At 37.4% G+C, this 26038-nt stretch overlaps 1 protein-coding gene and 1 pseudogene across 3 annotated transcripts in view; one reads left to right on the top strand and one right to left on the bottom strand.

The window, feature by feature from the left end:
* The window catches only part of CNOT6 (CCR4-NOT transcription complex subunit 6), a 75064-nt gene that overhangs the window by 37615 nt on the left and 11411 nt on the right, over window positions 1–26038 (top strand). For 2 of the 3 annotated variants that reach the window (XM_059416202.1, XM_059416201.1), the window contains exons 3-6: window positions 13171–13357; window positions 15291–15376; window positions 25136–25240; window positions 25322–25390. In XM_059416202.1, the coding sequence (XP_059272185.1) occupies window positions 13171–13357; window positions 15291–15376; window positions 25136–25240; window positions 25322–25390 (447 nt within the window). The remainder of the gene's footprint in view (window positions 1–13170; window positions 13358–15290; window positions 15377–25135; window positions 25241–25321; window positions 25391–26038) is intronic. The other variant, XM_059416203.1, reaches the window with a different exon arrangement.
* On the bottom strand, window positions 1573–13013 carry LOC132028143 (factor in the germline alpha-like; annotated as a pseudogene).

Raw genomic sequence — 26038 nt, forward strand, 5'->3', positions numbered from 1 at the left:
GGGTCCTTAGATCTTTAGGGTGTTTTATGTGTGTCCCTCTCTCTCCTCTTTGGCACTAAGCCCTGTGAACTCTAGCCATCTTGGCATCTCTGGACTGCCAGCTTCATCTCAATTTGCAAAGACTGCCAGACTTCACCGGGTTCCATCCCCCTGCACTACTCTAAGAAAAGTGTCCAGGCAGAACGGCCTCAAAGGCTCACATTGTTTCCCATCTGTCAATGATTATTGTCCTGTGCTGCCTGGTGTGTAATGTCTGAAACTCTGTTTTTCATATATTTGTTTGGTTTTTAGTTGTTTTATGTAGGAGGGTAAATCCAGTCTGTGTCACTCTTTTTTTAAAGTGTAAGTCCATCACAGCTTTTTAAAGATTGTGCTTGATAACTCCAATATCTGAATCTCCTGGGAGTTCTGTTTTGTTGTTTCTCTTTTTGTTTCGGTTTTCAATCCTTTGGTAAGTTTCCTTGAATGCTGGAAATTATAGGAAGTGGATGAATAATTTGATGGTCTGTCTGGATGGTATTTTTTCTTCTTTGGGGTGGATTTGCTTTTGTCCTTGGCAGGCAGTCATAGTAAGGATCAGCTCCCAGGGGCGCCTGGGTGGCTCAGTGGATTAAAGCATCTGCCTTTGGCTCAGGTTATGATCCCAGGGTCTTGGGATTGAGCCCCCACATGGGGCTCTCTGCTCAGCAGGGAGCCTGCTTCCTCCTCTTTCTCTCTCCCTGCCTCTCTGCTTACTTGTGATATCTCTTTCTGTCAAATAAATAAATAAAATCTAAAAAAAAAAAATTTCTTTAAAAAAAAAAAGTGGGGGGGAAATCAGCTCCCCATGATCTAATCAGGAATTCATCTCGTTTGAGTGTTGTTGGTGTTCGGTGGGCTGGCTTACTGCAGGTCACACTTGCTCCGTTATTAGGTCCTAACTGGAATCTTGATGGTTTAGCAGGGTCCTTCTCCTTGGCGTTTCCTGAGTTCCTGTGTTGTTTCCCCAGTAGTGGAAGAGGGATTAAAGCTTTGCTTAGCTCCTCAGCTTCTCTGCTTTCACCTCATCTACTTGTTTTTGCTGCTTGCTTTTGCTTCATATTTTGCCACAGGTAACGTGGGATCTGTCCTGCCTACTACTTCTCTTTGGTTCTCTTCTAAGTTCTTTGTCTCTCATTTCTCTGTAGTTCTCCAGTGCTTTCAAATTCATTTTTGTGTTTTGTACCCTATTTTCATCTAGTTCTCTTTCTCTGTGGAGGATGATAGGTCAACAACAAATTACTATTACAGGAAGCTGAAATTCAGATGTGTACAAATTTTTAAATTCTGCCTAAAGAATCTGCAAACAATTGTCATGTTTCTCTTACTCCATTGTATGGTGGCAGCATTGTAATTGCCTGCTTTTGAGGTACATCTGAAGCCCACAACAGCTACTCATTCCAGGTCCTTGTCCTCATGCTCATGCTCAGAAGCCTTCCAGGGAAAAGGGGCCTGGGTCTGGACTCCTTGGTAGTATTTTTTTTTTTTTTTTAAATTTTTGAGACTGCATATATTTGTCTCTATAAGGTAGTCCTGGGCTGGCCTTTTCACTTTTTATAGTTGGGGAAACCTGTGACTTAGGACTTCTACTTTTAGGAATCTATCCAGACTCCCTGTTGGGGAGATAACTCCAGTCGTAGACATCATGCTCTGGTGATAAATATATACTGATTCACCACTGCCACCATCTGCCCTGGGCCTTTTCTCCTCACTCTTGAGCCTACAGTACTGCTGGCATCCTGGGTGACTGTTCTCGATAGATTTCTAGCCAAGGATATATGTAGTTCAGCAGGCTTGTTGCAGTATAGTTGTGGTGATTTGGATTTTGTGTCTCCTCTTTTGGCTCCTCTGAAAACATCCCTGAGAACTTGTGTGTATTCACTTGCACCTTGAAGGATATCAACTTTGCTGGTTTCCTGCTATAGGGAAGTGTCTTCAATTTATCAAAACCAGGGTTGAGATTTTTTTGTCTGCTCATGCATGTACCACTGTTCCAGCACCAATTGGAGGTCCATCCTCCGTAGAAGAGTAGCCACCAGAGGGGAGCTGCTGGAGCTGGCAGAGGGTGACCAGCTGGAGCAGTCTGTCCTCCAGCACCTCAGCCTGCGGGATGTCCAGAAGAGCAGGCACAGGTGCTGTGTCCCTGGCGGAGGGTGGCTGACCTCCTCAGTAGTCTTTAAGTGATAGTGGAATCAGGTGCCTTAGCTATGGGGCCACACATTCCCCTTTTCTCCTTTGTGACATTTTCTGACCTTCTGAAAGCTTTAGTTGAGTTTGAGTTTAGTTTGAGTAAGCTTTATTCATGTTTTTCCATGGAAGAGTGGTAGACCATGTTTCTCAAATTCTGGATCCTATTCTTCCGATTTTTTTTTTTTTTTGAGAGTATTACATTTAGCTCTTTTTGTAAGTGTTACTTTTGGTAAGTAACACTCCAGAGTCAAGCAACTTTAAATATGTTATCAGCTTGTACAGCTGTCTGCTGTTTGGTTGACCCTGGTGTCTGCTTTGTGGAATTTTAGAGTGGGAACAGGTAAACACGAGAGGAAGGAAACTCAAGAGGAGGGAGGACATCTGGAATAGGAATTTTGAGGCCATCACTAACATGCTGGAAATCACTTACTTGTTACTCACTCCTTTATTTTGAAACTTATGATATGGTAGGTGATGGGAAATAAGATTTTAGGAGTCTTGCAGGCTGTAGGAGAAGACTCCCATGAGAGGATAATTGTAAAACCATAATAAATATAGGACAAAAAGCCTGACCTACTGTCTTTTCTTTAAGACGGTCTTAGCCAGCCTGGCTAAGGATCAGGGAAAGTATCCTAGAATAGCTGACTACTGAGTTAATGATATTAGCCAGGGGAAAGTGGAGTTAAGGACATCTCAGGAAGAGGGGACATGGAGAACCTAAAAAAGCATACAGTGGAAGTCTCCCTTTCACACAACCCCCCATTAAACCTCCAAGCGTGCACACACATACGCATTCACACTCAGGGTCAGGAGTTTCTTCTGCATTCCTCTGGGGTCCTTCTGTTCATATACAAATACAGATGCTTATTCCACACCTAATTATTAATTCAAAAGACAATATAGATTTCTGCACTGTGCTTTTTTTCTCATGTGATATTGTATTGTGGAGAGATTTCTAAATAAGGATAGAGACAGTTCTCCTGTAATCATACTATTTCTTTCACTGTAATTTAAGTAGTACAATAATGATGGTCAGTCTGTGACAAACAGTGCTACAGATGGCTTTGCATCTCCCCTAATATGCCTTTATAATTTTGACATGTGACACTTGGCTTTTTTTTTTTTTTTTTTAATAATGAAAATCAGGATCAACTTATTTAGTTCTGGCATTTTTATCATGATCCTGTTATTTTATAAATTAGGGTGAATTGTAGAAGTCTTTCTGTTTGTTCCTTTTTATATCCTTAAGCCTAATACACTTATTAGATTTATTCCTAGGTATTTTACCTTCTGGTTCTTGTAAATAGGGTCTTCTCTTATTTTTTATTTTTTTAATTTTAATTTTAATTTTTTTAAAAGATTTTATTTATTTATTTGACAGACAGAGATCACAAGTAGGCAGGCAGAGAGTGAGAGGGGGAAGCACACTCCCCACTGAGCAGGGAGCCTGATGTGGGGCTCGATCCCAGGACCCTGGGATCATGACCTGAGCCGAAGGCAAAGGCTTTAACCCACTGAGCCACACAGGCGCCCCGAGTCTTCACTTATTTTTAAATCTATTATATATATACAAATTATTGTCTGCATGTAATTTTGTTTGTTTTTTGTTATGCTGTAAAATTTTTTTATGTAACAGTTTTACTGAGATATAATCCACATATCCTACAGTTCACTCCAAATGTATGGTTCACAGGGTTTTAGTGTACTTACGGAGTTGTGCCACCATTACCATAGTCACTTTGAAACATTTTTAGTACCCCAGAAGAAACCCTGTATTTACTCATTAGCAATCACTTCCCATTTTCCTCCAGTCCCCTCCCTGGCCCTAGGTAACCAGTAATTTATTTTCTACATTTATAGATTTGGCTCTTAGGATTTTATGTACATGGAATCATACAACATGTGGTCTTTGTGCCTGCCTTCTTTCATTAGCATAATGTTCTCAAGATTCAGCCATGTTGTAGTACGTGTCAGTACCCCATTCCTTTTAGTGACTGAATAATATTCCATGTGTGGATATCGTCCCATTTCTTTATCTATGGAAAGACATACTCCTGTGTGTCTCCTCTACTCTCAGTACTCTGTTATAATTCTACTCCACTTTGACCCGAGATGAGTGGGTTTTCCATACATCAAGCAATTCTCGATACCGGCTCAATCTGACAGTTAGTGTCAGGTACCACAGGTTACAAGTTTAGTCCCAGGGGACTGTTCCACCGACTTCAGACAGTAGTCACAAAGTCTATGTTGTTACCTTGTGCTTCTGACTGAGGAGCTTTAAACCCAGAGGTTCTCAGGACCCTCTCCTTGGGTTTCATTGGCTGTATCAGCTCACAGAACCAGGAAAAGAGTTGACTTACTAGATTGCTGGTTTATTATAAGAATGCAGGAACAGCTAAAAGGAAGAGATGCATAGGGCGGTCTTTAGGGAACAGATAAGAAACTTCCGTGATCTTTCTAGACCCCTCACCCTTCCCCATACCTCCCTGTATTCTTCATCTTGGAAGTGCAGAACTCCATAGTTGAGGGATTCCTTCAGAGGCTTCCCTAGGCATGGGTGATTAAATCTGGTGATTGATCTAATCTCCTACCTCTCCTCCCTGATTGTTGGTGGGGGAGGGGGAGAAGGAGCTTGCTGGGTACTGAAACTTTCAACCTACTTATCCTGATTGGCTTCCCTGGCAACCATTCTCCATTCCAGGGGGTTTTTAAAAAGTCACCTTATTTAACCTTAAACTCTGGTGTCCTTGAAAAGGCACCTATGATAACAAAAGGCACTTTACTGCTTGATCACTTAGGAAATTCCAAGGATTTCAGGAGTTCCATGTTGGAAACAGAGGTGAAGACCAAGTGTGTGTGTGTGTGTGTGTGTGTGTTTTCTTTCTCTTTTCTTTTTTCTTCTTTTCTTTTCTTTCTTGGTTTTATTTATTTATGGGAGAGACAGAGTGTATGGGCAAGTGGTGGGGGGAGGGGAGAGGGACAAGAGGACTCCGTGTTGAGCAGGGAGCCCAACGTGGAACTCAGTCTGAGGACCTTGAGATCATGACCTGAGCTGAAACCAAGAGTTGAATGCTTAACTGACTGAACCACCAAAGTGCTCCCCCAAATACGTATTTGTTACAAAGTAGCACAGATTGTTTCTGCGGATAGGCTCTAAAGAATAATGTTACTCTGAACAGTTGTGTGTAAGTTTTTATGTGGGCATTTTCATTTCTCTCAGGTAGATACTTAGGAGTGGAATTACTGTATCATATGGGAAATGCTTAACTTTTTGAGTAACTACCAGACTGTGTTCTCCAAAGTTTTTGTATCATTCTACATTCTAAACCAGCCTTGTAGGAGGGTTCTAATTTCTGTACTCCTTGGCAACAGTTGTTACATCTGTCTTTTTGATTTAGCCATCTTAGTGGGGGTAAAAGAAGTACTTCATTGTAGCTTTCATTAGCCTTTCCCTGATGGCTCATGAATCAGAGCATCCTCGCATGTGTTTATTGGCCATTTGCTTATCTTCCTTGGAGATGATATGAACTTATGATAATGAAGATGTACGTAATGAGTGGATGGGGCAAGTATAAAATGATCTATTTCTCTTTCATTGTAGGGAATCAAGTTTAAAAGTGAAATATGCAGTTAAAACTGTGAGGATTCTAACCTATGATGTTTTTTAAATCTCTCTTAACCTCAGATCAGTATTAGAAAATCTTTTATAGCAAAAAAAAAAAAAAAGTTTGAAGGTCTTATAGTTCCATCATTTTTTCACTTTTTTCTTTTTAAAATCACATTATAGAATCATGTATAGTTCAACTCACTTTGAGTTGAACTCACTCTCCCGCTGTGTCTTTCTGTCAAATAAATAAAATCTTTTTTAAAAAGTAAAAAAAAAAAAGATAATTTTATTAACTGGGCACCTGGCTGGCTCAGTTGGTGGAACCCGTGACTATAGATCTTGGGGTTGTGAGTTCAAGCCCCATGTTGGGTGGGAGATGACTTAAAAATAAAATCTTTACAAAAATCAAGTATTTTAGAAAAGTGTAAGAGGCATAATTGGTTAGTCACTGAGCTTTGCAACAAACATTTCCTTTTCCTCAGGTCAAACAGTTACTTGGCCGTAGAGCACAGACTGCTGAGGGAGGTCCCCTGACAAGAGTTAGCATTAGTTCCTGTGGTCATCAGCATCACACTGCAGCAGTCATTATATATTGAACCTGAGAGGCTCACCTTTCTCTCGCTTTCTGTTTCCTAATACTTGCCTCCGTCTTTCCATTCTCAGGTTCTAGTTTTTTTTTTTTTTACCTTCCGGCTAACCTTATTTTACTTAAGCTAGGTCTAATTTGAGCAAGCATTCTTTCATTGCATTTAAGACCAGAATTCCCACCAAAGTTTAATGAGTGTACCTTTGCAGTTGTGTTTTCCTTCGTGGATCAAAACTTCCATTTGTTCAGGCGCCTGGATGGCTCAGTGGGTTGTGCTGCTGCCTTCGGCTCTGGTCATGATATCAGGATCCTGGGATCAGGCCTCACATCAGGTGCTCTGCTCAGCAGGGAGCCTGCTTCCCCCTCTCACCCTGCCTGCCTCTCTGCCTACTTGTGATTTTTCTCTCTGTCAAATAAATAAATAAATAAATAAACAAATAAATAAAAAAACTTTAAAACAAACAAACAAAAACTTCCATTTGTTGACTCACATGCTTTGGTGTGAGTACATCTCCTTCCCCATCAACTCCACTGTGTTTAAATGAAGCACTATCGAGGATCTTCCAAATCTTCTCCTTTGTGCTCTTCCTGTAATTCATGTAACTTAATCAGGGCCCTTTTCTCCCTTGGAATCCAGTTTGCCATTCTCACAACACAGACTGCTTCCTTCCTTAACTGCTTCAGGAGTTGTGAGCTGATACATGGTTAAATTACTATGAACCTCTAGCCACAACATTTTCATCAGTTGATCAACACATAAGCTTGTGTTAAGTGTTTTATTTTATTTTTTTAAGATTTTATTTATTTGTCAGAACGAGCGAGCACAAGCAGGGGGAACAACAGGTGGAGGTGGAAGCAGGCTCCCTGCTGAGCAAGGAGCCCCATGTAGGACTCGATACCAGAACCCTGGGATCATGACCTGAGCCAAAGGCAGACGTTTAACTGACTGAGCTACCCAGGCGTCCCTTGTGTTAGTTTTAAAGATAGCTTATTTAATGTCTGCCATCAGCTCCTTAATCTTGAACATGTGGACACTGTGACTGATGCCTGAGTGAAGCTGAAGCTTACTCAGAACACTGGGCAGGTCACTGCCTTGCACTTAGCATTTCAGCATCATGCTTAGGGGCCATTTAAGACCCCCCAAATCAGCCACAGAAAGCACAAGTATTCAAAAACTGTGGCATTAAATAGACAGCATAAAAGGCACGTGTTTCATCGTGAATGGTAGAGTGACAGGCCAGAGTGTTGCCTTGTTGGACCCCATCTGGGAACTGTTCTGGGTGACTGTTGGTTTTGCTACTCTGCATGTTTATAAATCAGTGACAGAGCTTTTGGGTTTATAAGTAAACTTGGAGGGAGTAGAATTCACAAATACAGAGTCTGGGAATAATGGAAATCAGCTGTGATGGCTGTTTCTTCTAAAATGTCAGTTTTAGAATTTCAATAGTTTTTCTTTTTTTTTTTTTTTTCTTAATCTGCATATGTGGAAGTAATAATTTTGGTTTCTTCGTAAGTATGTTAATTACACCTGGTCCATTTAGTGTTTGCAAACTGCCTTTCTGATTTCAGGGAACACTTATTTATATTCCCCCATCTCCTGGTATTTAACAGTAAAGGATTCTGGATACTTTAGGATGGAACTACTTCTGAAAACACACCTTAATTTAAAGTCAGGTTAATCCCAGCATTTCTCAACTCACAAAGCTGCTTAAAATTAAATATAAATTTTTGGGTGCATATGAAAATGTACAGTTCTTTGGAGAAGTAAATAGATAACCTCAGAATTTCAGAAAGTGACTGTCTTGTTCATTGACCTCTCTCAAAAATTAGAGACCTTAATTTCTTGTATTACCTTGTTCCATCAGTAGAAATTGGTCTAATTGAGGAATTGTGATGGGGCAAGGGATATTCACATTTAAACTTTTAGTAGCTGTTACAGGATTGGTTTCAAAATATAGTGGTAGTTTTCTCATAATGAATGAGTGTATCTATTAACCCTCTTAGCCTTGTGGTTACTGGATACTAATTTTATTTTATTGTTTGTCTGATAGAAATGAATATTTTATTGTTTAAATTTGCATATGTTTTATTACTGAAATCCTTTTTTAAAAATAACTGACCCTTTGTTTATTCTTGAATAATTTACTTGTTCTTATCTGTTGTTCATTTTCCTATTTTTGTTTTATTTTTTATTGCCTGAGCATAGGGACTTTGTATTTACCATTCTGTCCCCATACCAGTCCCTGAAAGTTCACTGAATAAATGAGTGTTCTCTCTTTGACTGCCATACATGTTGGCATGTCCACATTGTAGAGGTTTTGAGTTTAAATGAATTCAAACCTGACAGTGTTTTCATTTTTGGATTTTAGGGTTTGAGTTATGTTTAGAAATTGCCTTCCATTACTTTTCTGTTTTTTTGGCATTTAGAAATTTATTTCAGTTTTACTTTTCTGTATATGGTTGAGATCTGAGTCTTCTGTTTCCCTTCAACCCTGTGTGATTGATGTCTTTATACATGACTCTTATACTTGATTCCTCCTCACCCGCCCCTTTCCTTCTTTATAGACTTTTTGGTTTCCTTTCTGGTTACCTTCTTGATTGAAAATTTTGTATCCTTCCTATTAAGTTCAAATATAAAAACGTATAAAAATGAATTTCACAAAGTGGTGTCTTGAGGATGAAACACGTGAAAAACACGCCCTCAGTAGTTTGTGATGTTTTAAGTATTTATACTGAATATTAGCTGTGTGCTTTAGTTTTATGAACTGAAAAGTAAATTTGTTTTACAAATAGGCTATGCTATATTTTCTAATTATTGCACAGTGAGGAAAGACACTTTCTCAGATCAAGGTAAGATTTTATTACAAAGTTGTATTGAGTTATAGTTGACATGTAATGATTAGTATGTATGCAAAGTGAATGATATGATGCTATATTTGGATCTGGATCTGTGTGTACATCTTTGAAACCATCACAACACTCAAGGAACATACCCATCATTCCCCAGATTTGTAATTCCCTTTCCATACCTCCTTCTTTTCTCCAGCCCCTTCCCCAGTCCCTGGGATTGGGGATTGTTCTGCTTTTTTAAACCATAGGATTGGTTTACATTTTGTAGAATTTTTATATAAAGGAAGCGATATAGTATGTCTCCCCCACCCCTTTTTGGTCTAACTTCTCTACTTACTTTGATATTCATCCATGCAGTTGGGTTTTTAATAGTTCATTCTTTTTATTACTGTTCCATTATTTGGATATGTCAGCGTTTGTTTATCCATTACTTGTTGTTGAACATATTTGGATGATTTCTGGTATTTGGCTATTACAAATACAGCTACATTTATATACAGTTCTTTGTAGTGTGTGAAACTCTTACCTGTCTGAGACAGATACCAAAGAATGAAACTGATCATAAGGAAGTTAAGGTTTAACTTTTTAAAAAACTCAAACTGCTTTTGCAAAGACGTTTTCTCATTTTACATTTGTACTAGATATCTTTGATCCATATCCTCACCAACAATTGGCAAGGAAGTCTTAATTTTAGCCATTCTTCTGGGTGTATAGTAATACCTAATTGTGGTTTTATTTTTTATAATTATTTTTAAATCTAATTGTGGTTTTAATTTGCATTTCCCTAATGATGCTGATGTTGAACATTTTTTTTTTCATGTGATTATTTGCCATCTGTATGTCATCTTTGGTAAAGTGTCTGTTCAAATGTTTTAGCTGTTTTGAAAATTGAGTTGTGGGTGCCTAGGTGGCCCAGTTGGTTAAGCATCTGCCTTTAGCTCAGGTCCTAATCCAGAGGTCCTGGAGTCCGGCTCCCTGCTCAGCAGGGAGTCTGCTTCTCCCTCTCCCTCTGCCTCTTCTTGTGCTCTCTCTCTCACTAATAAATAAAACCTTAAAAAGAAGAAAATTAGGTTGTTTTCTTACTGAGTTTGAGAGTTCTTACATATAAGTCCTAAAATCAGGTAGTGTTAGTCTTCCAGCTTTGTTCTTTTTCAGAGTTGTTTTGAATTTTGTAAGGCCTCTGGATTTCCATGTGAATTTTAGAATCAACTTGCCAGTTTCAGACATGGTGGCATTGTGATTGTGACCATGTGACTCTCTGTAAACCAGTTTGAGGAGATACAATATCTTAATGATATTGAATTTTCTGATCTGTGAAGCTTGTATACCTCTCTCCTTATTTAGGACGTCTTTGATTTCTTTCAGGGTGTTTTGTAGTGTTGAGTACACAGGTCCTGCACATTTTGGAGGGGTTAGATTTGCCTCTTTTTCATAATTTTGGTTCTGTTGTAAATGTTATTTTAAATGTCAGTTTCTGGTTGTGTGTTGCTGTATATAATACAGTAGATATTTTGTATATTGATATTTTATTCTACAGCCTTGCTAAACTCACTTATTTAATAGTATTTTTGTAGATTCTTGGGCTTTTACACAGGTGATTGTGCCATTTGCAAATAAACATGACTTCTGTCTTTCCACTTTAAAATTTTTCTTGTCTTATTCCATTGGCTAAAACTTCCAGCATAATTTTGAACGGGAGTGGTGATAGTGGACATACCTTGATTTGTTTCTGTTCTTAGGAGGAAAGCATTCATTCCCTTGCCACTAACTTTATTGCTGCCCTTTGTCAAGATTGAAGAATTTTCTATTCTTAGCTTACTGAGAGAGCTTTTTAAAAAATTTAATTTGTGATTTCATTTAAATGCTGATTTTAAATGTTGATTTTGTCAGATGCTTCTCTATATCTACATAGATGATTTTCTTTTCTAAGAAAAGTTTTGGAATCTTTTTTTCCCCAAATGTTTAATAAACCTTGGATTTCTTGGCACAGATCTTACTTGGTCATTATCCTATTAATATATTGAGGGATTTGATTTGTTAAAATTTTGTTAAAATTTGCGTTTATGTTCATGAGGGATTTGATTTGTAGGTTTTTTTTTTTTTTTTGCACTAGTTTTATTTCATTTTGGTATCCGTGATGTTGGCCTCATAGAGTAAATTGGAAAGTATCTTTTTGTTTTCAGTTTTCTGGATCAGTCTGTAGAATTATTATTAGTTCTTCCTTAAATGTTTGGTTGCTTTCACCAGTGAACCTCTCTTGTTCTCGAATCTTGTTTGTGGGAAGGTTTTTATCAAATACATTTTTAATGGTGTGCTACCATCACTACCATCCATCTCCATAGCTCTTTTCATCTTGTAACTTGCCTTCATTTTTAAAAGATGTTTTTGTTCAGTTACTAAGTTCATAGGATTTATTTTCTTACAGTACATTAAGGATTTTTTTGCCTTGTTGGGTGATGGCATATTGTTGTATTTCTATAACATGTATTGAGCTTTGTTTTGGGATATGGTTAGAAACAGTTTAATTCTTTTGAGGCTTGCTCTTTAACTTTCTTAGGTGAGACCAGAATGGTCTTTAGTCTGGGGCTGATTTTCTAAGTTTGGCACCTTTTGAATTACGAGATCTTTCCCTTTGGTACTTGGGAACACCAGCTAGCCTTAGTTGTGTGTATTCCTGGGGATTGTTGTTTCTGCTTCTTTTGGGTGTACCTCTGGCCCAGGCAATTTCTCACATTTTTATACTGATCGATACTCAGCTGAAAACTTGTGGGGGTACCATTTTCCCATCTCCAGACTTCTTTGTCTGTTCATCTCTCTCCTGTCTGGTACTCTGCCTCTGTAAATTCTAGTCCTCTTGGCTTCCCTGTCTCCAGAACTTAGGTGAGATCACTGTGCTGCCCCTGGGATCCCCTCCCTGTGCTGCTGTTCACAAGCTGAGACAACTGTAGGGCTTGCCTTCTTTGTGGTCCTTCAGGGGTCACTCTTCTGCACTGGTTGAGGTCTGATGTCTGAAATTTGTTGATTCACTTATATTTTCTGATATGGTAGTTGTCCAAGTAGGATAGTAAATTTGGTTCCTGTTACTCCATCTTGATTAGAACTCTCAAGATTGCTTTTCAGCCAGTAGAAAATCAGTTTGTAAAGACTAGTGTATTTTTGTTACGTCTGTTTGTTTCATTCTGTCTCAGACTAGGTCCTGGGTATTAAAGAGATAGGGGAAAAGTTCTTAGTTCTTAGATGGATTGTAGAAATGGTTGTCATCTTATCTGTATGTACCAAAGTACTGATTTCATGTTGCATTGAAATTAATTATTCTTTTCTTAGTTACTCAATCATGTGTCTGCTGCTGTTTGATATATATGACTTCATATCTGTAATGTGTCTGGGCAATTGTTTTTACTTGTAATTTTCAGTACAGCTTTTTTTTAGTTACATGATTCTTGATGCAATTACCATTTGGGTACACTGGTCTTAAAACTTTGCTAAGCTGAGAATATATTGTTTACCTTTTGTTTTCAGGTAGAATTCTTGTTTTCTAGATAATGGGTTTGATTTTTTGGCATATTTTTAAATTAATCATGGTAAAATACTGGATTTATTATCAATATAAATTATTTGTACTGTTTCTTTCATGTACATAGGTAAGGCAACTTTAAAGGATAAAGTCTTAACTGTTGTGCCCTTAAAAATACTGATGCAATCTAAACGTTGAGGTTTTTTTAAGTTTGCTAAGGAGAGTTTATAACCTACGTAGCAGTGCATTGTCCTAGAATAGGTAAGCTTTCTCCTGTTAAACCCTTCTTCACAATTTTTTGTGTAATAAATTTTTACTCACTGGAACATTAAATGTTACTTAATCCAGGGACCATAATGTAGAGAATGCTATATAATCCTTTCCCATTTGTTTCTTCTCTTACAGGAAAAGTAAGAAGCTTAAGCTCATCGTTGTGGTCACTAACTCACTTGACAGCTTTGCATCTGAGTGACAATTCCCTGTCCCGCATTCCTTCAGACATTGCCAAGCTTCACAATCTGGTGTATCTGGACCTGTCCTCTAATAAAATCCGGAGTTTACCGGCAGAACTCGGAAACATGGTATCACTCAGGTGTGCAGATTCTACTTGCTATGTGACTTTATACCCTCTAAGAACAAAATAGAGCATTTATTTTGCCAGGAAACAACACTACCAATTAAATGGTATTTGAACAAAAAGCAAACATAACTATATCCTCTTTGTAAAGTTTTCTGGGAAAATTGAATGTCAGCCAACAAATAATTCCTTGCCTCAAATTTGTTTTATTGCTATATTTTATGTAATATATTTTATACTTAAGATATTTGGACAAAGTAGGGGTCAGAAAATAGAAGTCAGTTATATTATATTATCCCACCTACGCACTCACCTGTGACAGATGGTGGTGGTGCTTTTCCCTCTTAACATTCTGGGGCACTGTACCATGGCTAACATGGTGTCCTGGAAACTACTGCAAGTGAGCGAAACCTTTTTGGCCATTCCTGGGCTTGTATGTGTGATAGTAATAAAGCCTGAACTTGAAGCTAGAATTAGTCATTGGATTTGGGGAACTATAGTGTGGAGTATAGGTGGTAGATAGGCTGTGGAGTCACACAGTTCAATTTAGAATCCTGACTTTGCCATTTACAGGTTGTGTGATTTGGGGCAAGCTCCTTAACCTTGCTGAGCACTTTTGTCCTATATACAGTTGCTATATAATAGTTACCTAGCCAGGGCTGAGATACGATATATCTGAAATAATGAGTAAGAAACTATTAGCCTCCTGCCTGACACATATTTTATTTAATAAATGGTAATTGCTATTTATTTTATTATCTCTGATTTGTAGGGTAGATGGAACCTACCCAAATTCATTGTAAAGCTAATTTCCAGTTATTATGTTAATCCTAATGGAAAATCTTGCCCCATTTCATATTACTTTCTTTTTCTCTGATTCCACTGGCTTTTTTGCTGTCTTCTACCATTTGCTGTGTAGTAAAAAGGAATAAGAACTTGTGAGAGTTTCTTTATTGCTCCTAGTCCAGCTTTTTGACATTGTTTTGGGCTTAGTTACTTAGTATATACTATGACCATTTTAATCTCCTTAAAAGACCTCCTTTCCCATGTGATATATGTGGAAATAAATAGGAACAAATTATTTAGAACTAGTTGTTCTGGTTCGGTTTATGGCCTCACCATTCATTGACCTCCGGTTCACTAAGTAATAACCAAGGTTCATTTAAATTCCAAGAACTAGGGGTTATAGAAGTAGTACTTATTCACATTTAAAAATTGACAAATAAAAGTTATTGGAGAAAATTGTGTCTCACTGTTGGGTCTTTTTTTTCCTACTGAAGATTCCTTTGATAGTTATAGTTATCTGTACCAAAAAAAGTCATTAAAATAACCATTGGCAGTTAATATAGCTGCCATTATTACTAAATTGAAATTTTATTTAGTTTGGAGAAGTATTAACAATAGACTTAGTTTTGTAGCTGTCATAAACTATTTTTAGTTGGTGCTACATGATCATTTTAATTCTCCTTTAACAATTCATGTGTTACTTTGTTTATCATTTTCACTTTCTTAAAACTGTGTGGTAGACTCCATGTGTGCTGGGTCAGTGCTGCTCCTGGGGTGGCATGTGGACTGTGCAGTTGCAGATGGTGTTGTCGGCCTACAGTGACATATGCAACATGTTAGAGTAGTTTTATATCTGTTGAATTTAATGCTCTTTAAAAATTAGGGCTTGTGTCTTGTTGATCTGATTTTTTTTCTCATCTCATTTTTCTAATAATTCATTTTTTCATTGTGTTTTAAAAATGTATTGGTCTGTGGCAGTTTGAGATTATTTTGTTTTTTGTTTTTTATCATCTATTGTTTGTGAAGCACTGTACTAGACATTGGAATATGCAATACAGTTTTTTCATTCTTACAAGATTATATTCTTAGAAATCATATTGCTGATTTTAGCTATGAGTTAAAAGATAATATATCTTCTGACATGGAATTTTTATGTCCACAGGGAACTCCATTTAAATAACAACCTGTTACGAGTTCTACCTTTTGAGCTGGGAAAACTGTTTCAGTTGCAGACTTTAGGCCTGAAAGGTATGACTTCCTGTATTTGTGTTTCTTGGGGTTTGTATGTATGTCTTTGAGTCTAGAGAAGCCATAATAGGGCTTTCTTTTGCTAGGGGGTTGCAGGCTCACTCCTCCCCAAAATTCATCGGTTCCTTAGATATACCCCAGTGGTTTTCTTTCTTGTCCACCTGCAGACTGTCTGTTAATCTTTGTATTCTCCTTCACTCCTAGCCCAGCTTTGCTTTCTATCCTTTGTTTTGATCAAATCTGTGTTCTGATGATGCATTCCTGAAGTCATACTTTATTTCATCATACTATAAACAGCTTTTTTCCCCATTGTATTTAAACCTCAAAAAATGGAGACTCACAAAGTGCAGAAATCAATGAGTAAAAAATTTTTGAGCCATTTGGACCTGCTAGTAACAATCAGTTTTTGATCATTTTTTTAAGACTGTAGTTTTATGAGGACTTCATTACTCCATTAGAATTTGAGGGCATAATTGATCCATTGAGAACTATTGGGAAATATGTTTTTTAAAGCAGCAAGATTAAAAGTCATTTAATAAAATGTCATTATTTTTTTAATCACGTTAGGTGATTCTTTGCCAATCTTGTATCCATCTTACCCTATAATAAATTCTTAAATTTATTTCACATAATGAAGTCTTTAAGAATTGTACTCTTTATTTCTTAAGTATATGTAAATAGTGGGGCACCTGGGTGGCTCAGCGGGTTAAGCCTCTGCCTTCAGCTCAGGTCATGATCTCAGGGTCCTGGGATTGAGCCCTGCATTGGGGTCCCTGCTCATCGGGGATCCTGCTTCCCTCTCACTCTCTGCCTGCCTCTCTGCCTACTTGTGATCTCTGTCTGTCAAACAAATAAACTCTTAAAAAAAAAAAAAGACATTAAAAAATTATGTAAGTAGTAAAATTAGGTTTTTATTCCTATAAATTCATTTCATATCATAAAGATAACAGTAATTTCACAAAAACAAATGAAATGGAAAAACATAAATAATACCTCTACAGATGTATGTAAATCCATATTCAACAAGTATTAGCTTTACAAATGGTTCTTTGGAAAGTGTTTTTCTGTGTGGGCTGGACTTGGCTGAGGCTTCTTAAAATAGACGTCTGTAGATCTGTTCTGTCACCCTATGGTGAGCATACTTTTGACATTTTCTTATTTTAACTTTGCAAAACAAAAATGTAAAACGTAGCAACATTTATCTGTATCCTGACGATAAGAATTAACAGTAGTGCGTCACTTTTGTCACCGTTTTCTAATGCAAAAGAAACAGGACATTACAGAGTATGAAAACCCTCTTCTTCAGGTCCCTTTCTCATCCCAGAGGCAGCTACTATTTTTATGTCCTCTTAGTAGTTTCAGGCTTTATAATCTTGCATTATTTATTTTACAAACCTTTGACTCTATTCATTTCTCTAAGAATTCACAAACTTTATTTGAAGTGAGGGTCATCAGTCATAGATTTTCACATTGAGTTAATGTATATGAAAGCCTTTGAAGTATTGGGGACGGGTAGGACAGTCTTTGAGGCACCTTAGTTTTTGAGGCTACCTTGATCTTCCATTTCAGAAAAATCCTCTCATGTTTGACATCTAGGTTTCATGCTGCTTTCTCAGAAGGATAGTTTCACTGATTGTACCTTTCTTTGGACAAATCCTCTTTAGTTTTTAGAGTTCGCCTCAGCTCATTGTTAACTTCAGACAACCACTGATATGTTTTCCTTGTATATAGTTTTGTTATTTCAAGAATATTATATAAGTAGAATCATGGTATATGTAACCTTCTGAGATTGGTTTTTTCCCCACTCAGGTTAATTCTTTGGTGATTCACACAGGTTTTTGCGTGTTTTGCTCCTTTATATTAATGAGCAGTGTTCTGTGGTATGGACATGTCATGGTTTGTTTAACTGGTTACCTGTTGAAGAACGTCTGGCTGGTGTCCAGTGTTTGGCTATTAAGGATGAAGCATGAGCTGCGTACAGGTTCTTATGTGAACATAAGTGTTCATTTCTTTAGAAGAAGTGCCTAGGAATGCAACTGGCTCAGTCATATGTTAATGTCATGTTTAGTTTTTTAGGAATTGGCCAAACTGTTTTCCAGGGTGGCTGTACTATCTAACATTTTCACCAATGATAAGTGAGTGATCCAGTTACTCGGAATTCTCACCAGCTTGGTATTGTCACTGTTGTTTTTTTAACCTTTCTGATAGATGTGTATTGATATCCTCACGGTTTTTTTTTTAATTTCCCTGTTAGCAAAAGGTATCGCACATCTTTGCATGTGCTTATGGGTCATCTCTATGTCATCATCGGTGGCATAGTTTTCTGTCTTGGTCATGTTCTATCCAATTGGACTCTTGGTTTGGGGAATCTGTAGTATATTCTAGATACTAGGCCTTTGTCAAATATGTGATTTGCAAATATTGTTTTCCCAGTTTGGAGTCTTCTTATCCACTTAACACACCCAGTTCCAGTGCTGGGAGGCTTTCCCCCACACCAGCAAGCCATTCTATGACAGCAGCTAGAGGTCCTATAATTCAGCTAAATTCTGACACTACCTACCCAAGGATAGCATCAGATTCTACAGCTAAAAGGGTCCAGTCTTACATGATGGCTCCTTGCCTGTGGTTCTGACCAAGGTTCCCACAAACCCCCTCTTGCATTCGATTAATTTGTTGGAGTGGCTCACAGTAATCGGGAAACCTGTTTACTCACAAGATTCCCAGTTTATTATAAAAGGATAGAACTCAGGAACAGCCAGATGGAAGAGATGCATAAGGCAAGGTATGGGGAGAGGGCACAGAGCTTCCATTCTCTCCAGATACGCCATTCTCCCTGAATCTCCATGTGTGCACCAACCTGGAGCCTCTTTGAACCCCACGCTTTTGAGTTTTTACAGATCCTTCATAACATAGGCATGATGACTGAGCCAACTTGCAGCCACCTTCCCCTCTGGAGTGAATGTTCCAGCTGTCAGTCATATGGTTGGTTCCTCTGTCAATCCAGTCTCCAGTCCTTAGGTGAGGTCTGAAAGTCACTTTCTTAACGTGACAAGAGACATTGTACAACTTCTTCTCTTAGGAAATGTTAATGGTTTTAGGAACTTTAGGAAATAAGGACCAGATATGTATTTCTTATTATAAGTCACAATATCACACAGGGTCTTGTATGTAGCAGAAGTTTTTAGTTTTGATGAAGTTGTTTATCATTTTTTCTTTTTATGGATACTGCTTTTTGCTGTCAAGTCTGAGAATGCTTTGATTAGCTCTAGAGCCCAGAGATTTTCTCCTGTCTTTTGTACTGAAGGTTTCATGGCTTGGGTGCCTGGGTGGTGCAGTCGATTGAACGTCCAACTCTTGATTTCAGCTCGGGTCATGATCTCAAGGTTGTAAGATAGAGCCCCACATCAGACTCTGGGCTCAGTGGGGAGTGTGCTTGAGATTCTCTCTACCTCTCCCTCTGTCTGTCCCCGCCCAAAATAAATAAATCTTTTTAGAAAAAAGTTTCATGGTTTTATGTTTTACATTTAAGTCTGTGATCTATTTGGAGTTAAAATTGAGCTAAAAGCAATGAGGATTAGTTGAAAGTTCATGCTTTAGTCTGACTGTCCAGTTGGTCTAGCACCATTAGTTGAAAAGTCTATCCTTGGTTGAATTGCATTTATACCTTTTCCCAAGAATAGTTGGACATATCTGTGTGGATCTATTTCTGGATTTTCTTTTTTCCATGTATGTATGTATGTATGTGATGTATGTGTCTGTCCCTTTGCCAGTAGTTACTTGAAAGTTGAAATAGGATAGTTCAGTCTTGAAATAGAATAGACAGATTCCTCTATTATAGTTGTCTTTTTCAAAACATTTTAATCTGTTTTAGATTCTTTGCTCTTTGCTTTTCCATATACATTTAGAATAATCTTGTGTATAGTTACAAGAAATATTGCTGGGATTTTAATCAGAATTGGGTGAAACCTGGGATCAAATTGGGGAGAATGAATCTTCTCCATGAACATGCCATGTCTCTGCCTGTATTTAGAGCTTTGATATTTGTCTTTAGTATTTTTTAGTTTCTGGTATAGAAGTCATGTAAATGTTTTGTTAGATTTATTTCTGGTTTTTTTTTTATTGAGCAATTATAACTGATAATGTATTAAATTTTGCTGTCCATGTGTACATTCCTGGGCATATAGAAATACAGTGGATTTTTTTTCTTTATCTATTTCATCTACCCTTCCATTCCTCGCCCCCCGCCCCGTTCCCTTTGGCAACCACCCATTTGTTATCTGTGTTTAAGAGTTTGTTTGGTTGTTGTTTGCTTGTTCATTTGTTTTGTTTTTTAGATTCTGCTTATAAGTGAAATCATGTAATATTTCTTTCTCTGTATGACTTATTTCACTTAGTATAATATCCTGCAGGTCAATTCATGTTGTAGCAAATGGCAAGATCTTTTTTAATTAATATTAATGGCAGAGTAATATTCCATTGTATGTTTGTACCACATTTTTATCCATTCCATACTTGGGTTCTTCCATTTCTTGGTTATTGTAAGTAATGCTACAGACATAGAAGTGTATGTATCTTTTCGAATTGGAGTTTTGTATTTTTGTCTTGTATCCTCCACCCTGTTGAATTCATTTCTTGTTTTAGGAGTTGTTTTGTTTTGTATTTTTGTTTTTGTACACTTCTTGTTAAAATTTTTGGGAATTTTCTATGTAGTAGAAAATTATGTCATCTGCAAACAGGGATGATTTTATTTCTGTTTGTCACTGAGAGAGAGAGATAAGAAAGCACAAGCAGGCAGAGGGAGAAGCATGTTCCCTACTGAGCAGGGAGCCCGATGTGGGACTTGATCCCAGGACCCTGGGATCTTGACTTGAGCCAAAGGCAGACACTTAACCAGCTGAACCATCCAGGCTTCTCTTTTCTTGCCTTAATGTACTGACTAGAACTTCCAGCACTATGTTGAATAAGAGTTGTGAGAACAATCATCCCTCTTTTTCCTAATCTTTCAAAGTATTCTGTCTTCACTGTTAAGTATAATGTTAGCAGTAGGTATTTTATAGATTGTCTTTATCAATTTGAGGACATTTCCCTCTGTTCCTCCTTTTCTGGAGTTTTAAGTCATGAGTGGTTTTTTAATTTTTCCAGATGCCTATTTTGCATCAGTTGATATGATTATGTAATTTTGCTTCTTTACCCTTATAATTGATTTCTGCATCTTGAACCAGCCTTGTATTCCTAGAATAAATCCCACTTAGTCATGGTTCTGATTCTTTTTATTTATTGCTCACTGTTGTATGCTAATATTTTCTTAAGGATTTTTATTTATTTATTTATTTTTAGCAAGAAAGAAACATACATGGCAATTTATTTATGTGAAGGTAGATGTTGTCCAGTGTTTTGTTTTGTTTTTTCTTTTTTTCTGATTTTTTTTTTTCTCCATATGGGTGGGGTGTGGAACAGGCAGAAGAAAACAAATCTTGGTTTCCTTCTGGGTGGCACCTGTTCAAGTTTAAACCCCAGCAAGAAGCACTTATGTTCTGTTGCTGGGTAGTAAAGGCGTGATGTTTGAGCTTCTGCTGCCTCTGCCTTCCTGCCTCTGATCATGCAGGTGTCCTGAGATGGTCTTGCATTTACAGATAGCAAGATCTGACTCTCTTTTATGGCAGGACTCTGGATTTGTGAAGGATAAAATGATTAGGCTTTTTAATTGGGATTTTTCTTAATTTATCCAAATGCTTTATTATTTAGTAGGTTCCAGGGATACTCCTTTCTTAAGGATTCTTGATTCAATTAGATATTCAAGGGGTATTTGTCTTCAGTTTTATTTGTATGCTCACTGTCTGGTTTTGGTATCTAGGTAATATAAGCTTTATGAAATGAATTTGAAAGTGTTCCCTCATCTTCTGTTTTCTGAGAGTCTATAGAATTAGAGTTAATTCTTTAACTGTTTCCCAACAAAAGAGATTTCCCAACAAAACAATATGGGTCTAGAGATTTCTTTTTTGACAATTCTTGAGATTTTATTTACTTACTTATTTATATAGAGTGAGTGCATGCAGGAGCAGGGGGACGTGCACAGGAAGGGAGAGAGAATCTCAAGTGGACTCCACACTGAGTATGGAGCCTGACGTGTGGCTGGATCCCACAACTCTGAGATCAGGACCTGAGCTGAAATCTAAGGGTCTGACTCTTACTTAGCACACTGAGCCACCCAGGTGCCCCTCTTTCATGGTAGTTTTTAAATCATGAATTCATCTCCTTTAATAGATATTTGGGCTATTTAAATTATTAGGTGAGTTCAGAGAGTTTGTATTTTTCAGGGAAATAGTCCATTCATATAATGTTAAATTTAGGTGTGTAGAGTTGCTAATAGTATTCCCTTCTCCGTTTGATTTCTGTAGGGTTTGTGGTGATACCCCTTTCACTTTTTATATTGGTAATTTCTGTTGTCATTTACTTTGTCAGTTTTGGCAGAGATTTACTAATTTTATTGATCTTTTAAAAAAATTTCTTTGATTCCTATTCTTTAGTGCTTTGAATTCGTCTTTTTTGCTTTCAGTTACTTTATTCTTTCTAGGTTCTTAGGATTGGAGTTTAGATTATTGAATTGAGATTTTTTTCCTTTTCTAATGTATGCATTAGGTGCTCTAAATTTCCCTCTTGGCCCTGTGTTAGCTGTGTCCAGCCACAAATACTGATATGGTGTGTTTTCATTTTCACTAATTCAGTGCATTTTCCTCTTTGACCCATAGATTATTTAGAATTTTCTGAGTGTTTCCATATTTCCCTTTTGTCTTTCAGTACTGATTTTTTATGTGATTCCCTTGTGGTTGAAGAATTCTGTATGACTTGAGTTCTTTTAAATTTGTTGAAGTTTGGTGGTTTATGGCCCAGGGTGTTGTTTATACTAATTTATGTCCCTGGGGCCATGGACAAGAATATGTATTGTGCTGTTATTGGGTAGAATGATCTGTAAATCTCAACTGGATCCTATATATTAACCTAGTTAGTATCTGTTGGATTGATGGTGTTTGGAGTTTTTTTTCTCTGGTTCTGTCGTTGAGATGGGTGTTAAAGTCTCCCAGCGTAATTGTAGATTTTATCTCGTTCTTTCAGTTCTATCAGTTTTTGCTTAAAATATTTTTCAGTTCTGTCATTTTGTGAGCACATGTTTAGAATTGCTGTGTCTTCTCCTTTACAATAGGTAATGCCACTCTCTGTCTCTAGTAAATTTATTTTCTCTGAGATCAACTTTATATGATACTAATTAGACACTAATGCTTTCCTTTGATTAAGATTTTCATGACATCTTTTCCATCCCTTTCCTTTCAACCTGTTTATAGTGTTGCATTTGAAGTGAGTTTCTTGTGGAGAACATACATAACTTATCAAATCTATTAGTGCTGTCATTTTGAGTGAAATACAGAATCCCTAACTCTTTTTTTTTTTTTAAAGATTTTATTTATTTATTAGAGAGAGCGAGCGAGCGAGCGCGAGCGTGCACAAGCAGGCAGAGTGGCAGGCTGAGAGAGAAGCAGGCTCCCCGCTGAGCAAGGAGCCCGAAGCGGGACTCTATCCCAGAACCCTGGGATCATGACCCAAGCCGAAGGCAGCAGCTTAACCAACTGAGCCACCCAGGCATCCACTCCCCCCCCCCCTTTTTAATAGATTTTTATTTATTTACTTATTTAGAATCCCTAACTTTTTAAGACTTCCCATTTAGTCCCTGTTTATAGTATCATTGCCTTAAATATTTTCTATACCTATATTTAGAACCACACCAGTATTACAAAAATATTTTAATGGCTGAACATAAGTCAGAAAGCTTAAAGGAAGGAAAGCCTATTATATTTGCCCCCTTCTGAAGACCACAGTCTTTTTTTCTTTTCTAGTGTTCCAAGGTTCGTTCTTTCATCATTTCCTTTGTATTTAGAGAACTCCTGATTGTTTTAGGATGGATCTGCTGGCAATAGGTTCTCTTAGTTTTCTGTGCTCTGAGAATGTATTTATTTTTTCTTCCTTCCTAAAGGCTGTTTTCACTGGGTATTGATTCTGGGTTGCCACTTCTTTTCTTTCAGTGCTTAAAAATCTTGTGCCACTTCCCTTTGACCACTGTGGCTTGTGATGTGAAGTCTGCTGTGATTCAGAGTGTGTTCTCCTTAGAGGTAGGGTGTTTTTCTCTGGCTGCCTTCAAGAGGTTTTCTTTTTCTTTAGTTTTCAGAAGTTTAATTATGGTGTGGCTTGCTGTGCATTCTTCTAAGTGTGTCCTGTTTGGATTTTATCAGACTCTTGGATCCACAGGTTTATTTTTCTTTCCAAATTTGGGGGATTTTTCAGGCATTATTTCTTTGAGTACTGTTTCAACTCAGTGCTTCTTGTTCTGTGCTTCTACCCTTAGAATTCTGTTGTGGTTCCACATGTCCCGGAGGCTCTGTTCATTTTTTTTGCAGTTTTCTTTCTGTTGTTCAGGTTAGGTAATTCTTACCGTTCTTTGTTTCACTGATTCTTTCCTCTGACTCTCTGTTTTGCTGTTGAACACATCCACTGAACTTTTATTTCATGTATTCTGTTTTGCAGTTTTAATATTTTCATTTTCAAAAACATGTTTTGTTCATTTGCCAAAACTTTTTCTTTGCCGAGTCTTCCTGTTTTTTTCATTTATTTCAAATATATTTTTGCTATTTCTCATTAAAGCATTTTTGTCATGACTGCTGCATTTACATCAGATCATGCTAATGTTTTTGTCATCTTGGTGTTGGACTTTTCCTTAGTTTGAAATCTTCTTGGTTCTTGGTATGATGAGTGATTTTTACTTGAAACTGGGCATATTCAGATTACATTATGAAACCCTGATCTTACTCAACCTTTTCTTTTTGCTGGCTTTCTCTAAAACTGCTCTGGCAGGGAAAGTAAGGGGGCAACATCTTTGAAAATATTTTTTCATTTGGAACAGTAAAGATCTTACAGTTACTTTACAATGATTTATGAATCGTTTGTTTTCTTAAGTCTATAAAATTTATTAGTGGAGCTGTGGCATCCAGAACAATATATCCCCCCCTTGTGTGGCATGGGTAGGAACTTCACTGTCCAAAGCAGTTCATTGTACTGTTAATTTTCGAAGGCACGTAAGAAATCCTTCTGAGAGGATTTGAGACTCTTGTAGATTCATGTAAATGATTGCTCTTGCTTTCATTTTTGGTACTTCGGAAACCGTTACTGAATTTACAGATGGCACACAGCCCTGGGGTTTTCCCCTTTCCTTAATGACTTAGTCTTAAGCCAAAGCCAAATCTGTCCCATCTTGGTTATTACTTTATTTAGTAGAATTTTTTAAAGACTCTAAGTGCCAACTACATTTGTCATTAGGATATCTCCTTGTTAGCTTTGTTGCATTCTTAAGTTTTGATTCGCTGATTCGTTATAGTGGCTCTCTTTTCCCTTGTCTGTCCCTCCTTCCCACTCTTCCCCTTCTGGTTTCACTGGGGTTTGATCATTGTAAAAGTGTTGTTGAGGCAGGGCCAGATACAGAGCAATGTTAGGTCTCTTCTACATTGACATCAATCCACAATAATCATTTTCTGGCTACTTCTTTAGAACATGATATGAGTCATTTTTATTCTTCTCTTCAAAAACTAGTAAAATATTTCCTCTGGTTTGGTATATTACTAGTAACTATATACATTGTTATGGTTGATCTGATAATTTTGGAATACTTTGTTGCCTTTCTTGGTTTCATTTTACCTATTTAAAAAATACTTCCAGGAAATCCACTTACCCAGGATATATTGAACCTCTATCTGGAACCAGATGGAACAAGAAGGCTACTGAACTATTTGCTTGATAATTTGGCAGGTACTGCAAAAAGAAGTAAGTGGTTATTTGTTCAAACAATTTTTTTAGGAAGATTGATAAGAATATTGCTTAATTTTGTGTTTTATATTCAACTAGTTTCAACAGAACAGCCACCTCCAAGATCTTGGATTATGTTGCAAGAACCAGACAGAACAAGGCCAACTGGTTGGTAGCCTTATATTTTTTTAACTTATTTTTACTTGGTATTATAAATCTAACAGTGTTGTTGGTGTGGGTTAGATTACAGGCTGTGTTATAGTTGAATGCTTAGGATTGATTTGGTTTGAGAGATTATAATAAAGACTTAATTGTTACTTAGTTGGCCTCTCTCCTATGCCATAGGGATGCTGTGGAGCAGTGCTTCTCAGGGATTTTCATCCCCCAAGGGACACGTAGCAATGTCTGGAGACATTTTTGGATTTTCCACAACTGGGGAAAGTGCTACTGACATCTCATGGTTAGAGATCAGAGATGCTGCTAAGCATGCTACCTCGCAGCACTGCCCCACCCGCACTCTCCACAGCAAAGAATTTACCCACCTGTAATGTCAGCAGTGCCACTGTTGAGAAGCTTCGCTCTGAAGTACTGAGCAAACCCATTTATTATAATAAATACAGCAAAATCTTTACACTGCAAGTTTCCAAACCCTAGTATATTCCAAATGTCTTCAATACTACAGAATTGTAAGATAGCCCAGACACTTACTTGAGAGAGAAATTGAACTAAATGGCCTGTGATGTCCTTTTAACTTAACTTGTGTGAAAATAGTTTGAGAATTACATGATGTGTATAACAGGATTTGGTCTATGATTC

The sequence above is a fragment of the Mustela nigripes genome, chromosome 12, assembly GCF_022355385.1.
Source record: "Mustela nigripes isolate SB6536 chromosome 12, MUSNIG.SB6536, whole genome shotgun sequence".
NCBI lineage: Eukaryota > Metazoa > Chordata > Mammalia > Carnivora > Mustelidae > Mustela > Mustela nigripes.